The following is a 6,000-nucleotide window of genomic DNA, read 5'->3' as shown; positions in this document are numbered from 1 at the left end:
CAATGAGACGCTAAAATATTGTGTCGGTGTATAACGAACTTGATACAAGAAGAAGATGGTAGACCGTGATCGTATACGTGCTAACGAAGTGTTAATGAACGATTACTTTGTGGAAAATCAGCTCTACAACGCCTAAACGTTTAGAGATCGGTTTCGTTTACCCAAAGAATTATTTTTAAAGATTGTTGGAGACATCGAAGCAAGCGAGGAATGGTTTCAAGAACGTTACGATGCGAGGGGCAAACTAAGTTTCACGCCGATACAAAAATGCACGTCCGCCATTCGCCAACTAGCGACAGGTAACCCTCCCGATCAATATAATGAATACCTAGCTAAGGCATCCAGAACTTCACGTGAATGTTTGCAATCTTTTTGCAACGCGGTCATTAAGTTGTATGGTAAAGAGTTTTTACGTAAACCGACGAGCCACGACATCTCACGTATTTACGCCGCACATGAGGCCAGATGGCATTTTCCCAGGATGCTCGGTAGCATCGATTGTACACATATCGAGTGGAAAAATTGTCCAAGAGAGTTGCGAGGGGTGTATGTTAGGGGTGACATCAAAAGACCAACCATCATACTAGAAGCGGTGGTGTTGAATGATTTATGGATTTGGCATTCGTATTTCGGTGTTCCAGGTTCAAACAACGACATCAATGTGTTGCACACGTCGTCGTTGTTTCAAACCGTAACTGATGGAACCGCACCTTCCTCTCCTTTCTATGTTAACGGACGACATTACAAACGAGGCTTTTTTCTTGTGGATGGTATCTACCCGTCATGGTCTGTTTTTGTGAAAGCTCCCTCATTTCCTGTCGAGGCTAAAGAAATCGTGTTCAAAAAATTGCAAGAATCAGTAAGAAAAGATGTTGAGAGGGCATTTGGTGTTTTAAAGGGTAGATGGGGTATACTACACCGACCGGTTCGTGCGATGAACAAGAAAGCAATACATAGCATAGTGTATGCATGTATCATATTGCACAATATGATAATCAAAGAAGACGGACGTGCAATATCACCGGATTGGATGCCGGATCCTCCTACACAAGTTCAAGTTCCACACAATATCCAACAAGAATTGCGTAATGAAGAAACTCACTTTCGGTTGAGATACGATTTAATCGAACTAGTAGGTTCTCTAGGTTTGGAGTTTCATGAGTCGGACGAGGAGTAGGTTTTTTTTAAACTGTAGCTTAAAATATTTCTAGTATGTTAAATTGAACTAGTATGTTTTAATTTTAATGAAATTTATAATTTTAGTGTTTTATTGTTAATTTCTAATTTAAAATAAAAAATTAAAAAAATTTGTGAGTGATGGAATTTTATCACTAGTGATGACCACCGCCACTACATTTCTATCACTAATGATATAATAGTGGCTGATGACATGGTATGAGTTGATTGGATATTGTGACTGATAGAATTCTATCACTAGTGACCACCCCCACTCCCCTTACAACGCGTAAGTGCAAAGCTTCTGAATTTACACTTTAGTCCTTAGACTTGCAAGTTTGCATATTGGCAACTTTGGTCCCCTAACTTATCCAAAGTTAGTTTCAAGAATTCGAAAGCATGATACATGTTATGAGAATGTACAATATATATGTATATACATGTGTTTTAGGGGGCAATCAGGATTTTTGTATAAAAATTACACTAAAACTTTGTTTTCATGGAGGGATGTTGCCTCACCTAAGTCACGTTCAAATGTGAAAGAAAGAAGGTTATATAATTTGAGTGTATAGTGGGGTTATACCCCTTTAATTATACATATGTATGCAGTGGCGGATCTAGAAATGAAACTAAGCCGTAACGTTTTATAAATAAGCCGTAACGAAATCGAAAAAACGTCAATTTTTTCCAAAATTTACACTAATTTTCCGCGCCAAGCCGTAGCGGAGGTTGCCCCCCGGTAAACCTTATGTCCGCCACTGGATGTATGTATATATATGTGTGTGAGAGAGAGAAACCAAAGTTCGCGCCGCTATGGGTATCACAACCATGCTCCATAACGCCCGCGAGGGAGGGGGTGTTTCGGGTCGTTATAGCCCAATATAGCGCTATATAGTCCCCACTACGCATGTCCTTAAAAATTAATTTGAGAACGTATAATCATCACACTAATATTTTGATCGAACATTATACATATAGTTGGAAATTTGACTGATTTTATATCGAATATTCTGTATACGGAAATTAACACTTGAGAAATAGCATTAAGTTTTAGATTAGTTTGTGTATTGTACGGATATTCTCACATAATCTAAATAGAATATTTTATAAAAACAAATATATAATAATACGGCTTCCTCACGTTATATCATTTATCTTGTCATTTCCCCATCAATATTAAAGAATTAAATTTAGAACTATTCAAATATTAAACGTATTTAACTAAAACTCATTTAAGTTGGAAGAAATACGTTATATACCTTTTATGGTCTTGACGATTATGTTTTATTATCATTTTAATGATTTAATGATTTTAGCAGAAGCAAATGTCAAAGGAATCGAAACCAAGAGGCAAGAAGTCAAAAGATCTTTTGTCTGCAAGTAATATAATAGATCGTTGGTTGCGAAAAACAAACTCGTGCCTTATTATAAAAATGGATAACTTATTGTATCATTCAAAGATGGTTGGTGCTTATATAAGATATAAATTCATTTTATCTCCTCTCAGGTTTTTAATAAACATGCACGTTTGATACTGAATATCATACATAGTCTATAAAAAATTGTAAATAATTGTTACAAGAGTCAAAGACCATACAATAATGCGTATTCATTCACTTGTTCAACTGTTTAAAAAAAATATATTCCCACATGTTTTTTTTCCCTTTTGGTGCATACATGTAACTTTCTAGAATTATTTATTTACATATGTTGGGTAGTGATCTATTGGCAAAGGTAAAATCTTTAAACATCTTAGAAGGGAATAAAATTTGTTCGTTAAAAAAAAGTTACATGTTTATGCCGTAGCGCGTGTGTATTACTTGTAAACATTTAATATAGACTTATAGAGTTAAATGTCATTTTAGTCCATGTGGTTTGGGCCATTTTGCCAATTTAATTCAAAAGTTCCATTTTTCATCTATGTGTCCAAAAAGGTTTTACCGTTACCATTTTAGTCGCTGGGTTAACTTCATCCATTTTTTCTGTTAACGAGAAGGCCAATTCGGTCATTTTATATGTAATTCTGTTAACTAGAAAAACAATTCGGCCATATAAAATGACCAAATTGGCCTTCTCGTTAACAGAAAAAATGAATAAGGTTAACCCAGTGCAATAAAATAGCAACAGTGAAAACTTTTTAAACTCACATATAAAAGATAAAATATTTAGACTAAACTGAAAACAAAAAATCACCAAAACCATAGGGCATTTAACTCTAGACTTATATCATCTTTTTCTATCAACAAAGCATACAAATTAAAAATTAACTAAAAATTGAAACTACAAAAAGGCGGCCATTGTCGATGACTATTTCCACCTTCCTACCACTTTCCTCCATCGTCTCTCTCTCTCTCTCTACATATAAACAACACCTCCACCCTTCATTCACCCTCCATAACCGCCACCGCAACCACCATGGATCCACAGCTGCTGATGCCATCTCCGGCAGCCGAATTCAACTTCGACAGCGCCTCCACTTCCCCCTACGCCACTGCACCTTCAAGCCCCAACACATTATTCCCCAAATTCTTCTACACTGCCACAACTAGTCATCATGCCAGTTCTCCGATCAACCACAACGCCGTAGACGGTTTCGAGTCAACCGACACGTTAGAGAGTAGTCAACAAGTAGTTGACGAGCAGAAGAATGAGGGTTTGCAACAAGCTGATGATGATATGGATTTTGCTTTTGAGTTTAGTGGACAGTTGGAACGGCCATCTATCTCCGACGCCGAAGAGTTGTTTGACGGCGGAAGGATCAGACCGTTAGAGCCACAGCCACAGCCACCACCACCGCCGAAGATCTTTGGGGAGATGGGTTTAGAAACACCTAAACCTCAAACCCAAATCCTGTCGCCACGTGGAAGAGAGAGAACGGGGACCGCTATGAGACATAAAGTATCACGGTCGTTGTCCCCGTTAGGAGTGGCTGATGTGAGATCAGATGATTATAAGGTATTGTGTATTATTGATTAACTATTTACAAGACTACAGTAATAGTAATTAAAAAGTAAAAATAATTAAATCCTATCTATTGATTATGGTAATGATACATCTAGTTAATACTTGTTATAAAAAGCTAGTTTTCCAATGGAATAAATTTTTTTTAAAGACTGCTTCTGACGCATTTCAGACGATAATATCTATCGGAAAGGTGTTGGATACCGTCAATATAGCGACAATTATTCCAACCACATCATTTTTTAGAAAAAGTGTCGCTAAAGGCGGTTCCTGGCAAATTGCAATATTCGTCAGAAATGCATGGATGTTGCCTATGCGGCTGACAATTTTTCCAAAGACATCACTTTTGTCATAAAATTGTCACTAAAGGTGGTTTCTGACGCATTTTAGATGGTGGTACTGGTATTCGTCATATATGTGTAGGGTACCGCCTATAGCGACAACTATTCTGACGAAATCATTTTTGTCGGAAAAATTGTTATTAAAAATAGTTTCCTACGTATTTCCAACAAATATTATGGTCAAGAACCACCTAGTTTTCTATTTTCTAGCATTGTAACTAATATATTCTCTCTAATAATAAAGGTGTCAACAACTCAATCATCCCCCTTTGGTTTCACATGGTACAACAAGTGGAACCTTAAAAACTTGTTGCTATTCCGGAGCACGTCGGAAGGAAGTGCGACGACTAGCGACGATCAATTAAAGAAATACGCCATAATAACGAAGGGCGACCACGATGTGAAGAACTCGAGCTTTCGAAGCGATGGTGGTTCGGTAGGCGGATCTTCTAGGAGAATGAAGAGGAAGATGTCTGCACATGAGATACATTACACGGCGAACCGGGCAGTGGCGGAGGAGATGCGGCGGAAGACATTCTTGCCGTACAAGTCAGGATTACTCGGTTGCTTAGGGTTTAGTCAAGATCTTCGTGATGTTTCTCGACGAAGATGAAATGGAATTTATTGATTTTTATGTAATTAGAGAAGTGGTCACTACAGATTGTTTTGATTATTATTTGTTAGATATAATAATATTCGATGTAGAATAGAGTTTAATTTGTTATTCTTGATAAAGAGTTAATTTGTTCAGGGGCGGATTTAGCATGGTTCCATGGGTTCCCAGGAACCCATTTGATTCGAAGAAAATGAAAAAAATTAGTGTAAACCTTGTATGATTTGGGAAAAAATAATGAAAATTAGTGAAAAACTACAAAAAGAAACCCAGTGGAATCCGACCCTGGATCCGTCACTGAATTTGTTGTAATGTTCTACTTAATCCGAATTTAAAAAGAGTAAAATATTGACAAACATATATTCAATTTCCTAAATACATATTCAAGAAGTGAAATTGGAATATGTGCTACTTTAAAATTTTGTCTAAAAAATGTGCTACTTTAAAATTGTCTAAACTATTACGAAATTTTGTATCATGTATGTAACAGTATTTAGAATGTTTTTTTTTTCCTTCTTATTTTTATAATTATACTAAAAGTAATTAAATTTTCTCTCTAATTTTTAATTAAATAATCTTTTTCTTTTACTTTATCATTACTTTTTTTTTCTTTCCTCCACTACAACCACTTTCAAAAATATTAAAAGATTATAAATAGTAAACAATATTTTCTCTAAGTTTACAGATGAACATTATTTTATTTCTTCTCCACTCACAGTCTCTTACAACCATTTTATATAATATAGATAAGTCTCTCGCATCAACATAAAGCATCCAACGTGAATACTCTAATCCTACGTATTTTGTTCACCCATTACACTTTCAATGGTAGTTGTAATGAAATGACTCTTTTACCCCTTTACTCACCCATCTTGTTTTGATCCTCGACGCTATCTAATGTTAAAAATC

General features: G+C 36.0%; 1 protein-coding gene across 1 annotated transcript; it reads left to right on the top strand.

The window, feature by feature from the left end:
• Positions 1-3,492: 3,492 nt before the first annotated feature.
• LOC110929379 lies at positions 3,493-5,213 on the top strand. The gene is made up of 2 exons (XM_022172532.2): positions 3,493-4,131; positions 4,723-5,213. Exons 1-2 carry the CDS (start codon positions 3,592-3,594, stop codon positions 5,089-5,091), a joined length of 909 nt encoding a protein of 302 aa, XP_022028224.1. The 5' UTR covers positions 3,493-3,591; the 3' UTR covers positions 5,092-5,213.
• Positions 5,214-6,000: the final 787 nt, after the last annotated feature.

This window comes from Helianthus annuus, chromosome 3 (assembly GCF_002127325.2).
Source record: "Helianthus annuus cultivar XRQ/B chromosome 3, HanXRQr2.0-SUNRISE, whole genome shotgun sequence".
Classification (NCBI taxonomy): domain Eukaryota; kingdom Viridiplantae; phylum Streptophyta; class Magnoliopsida; order Asterales; family Asteraceae; genus Helianthus; species Helianthus annuus.
The sequence above is the reverse complement of the archived record's forward strand: the minus strand, read 5'-3'. Positions and strand labels throughout refer to the sequence as shown.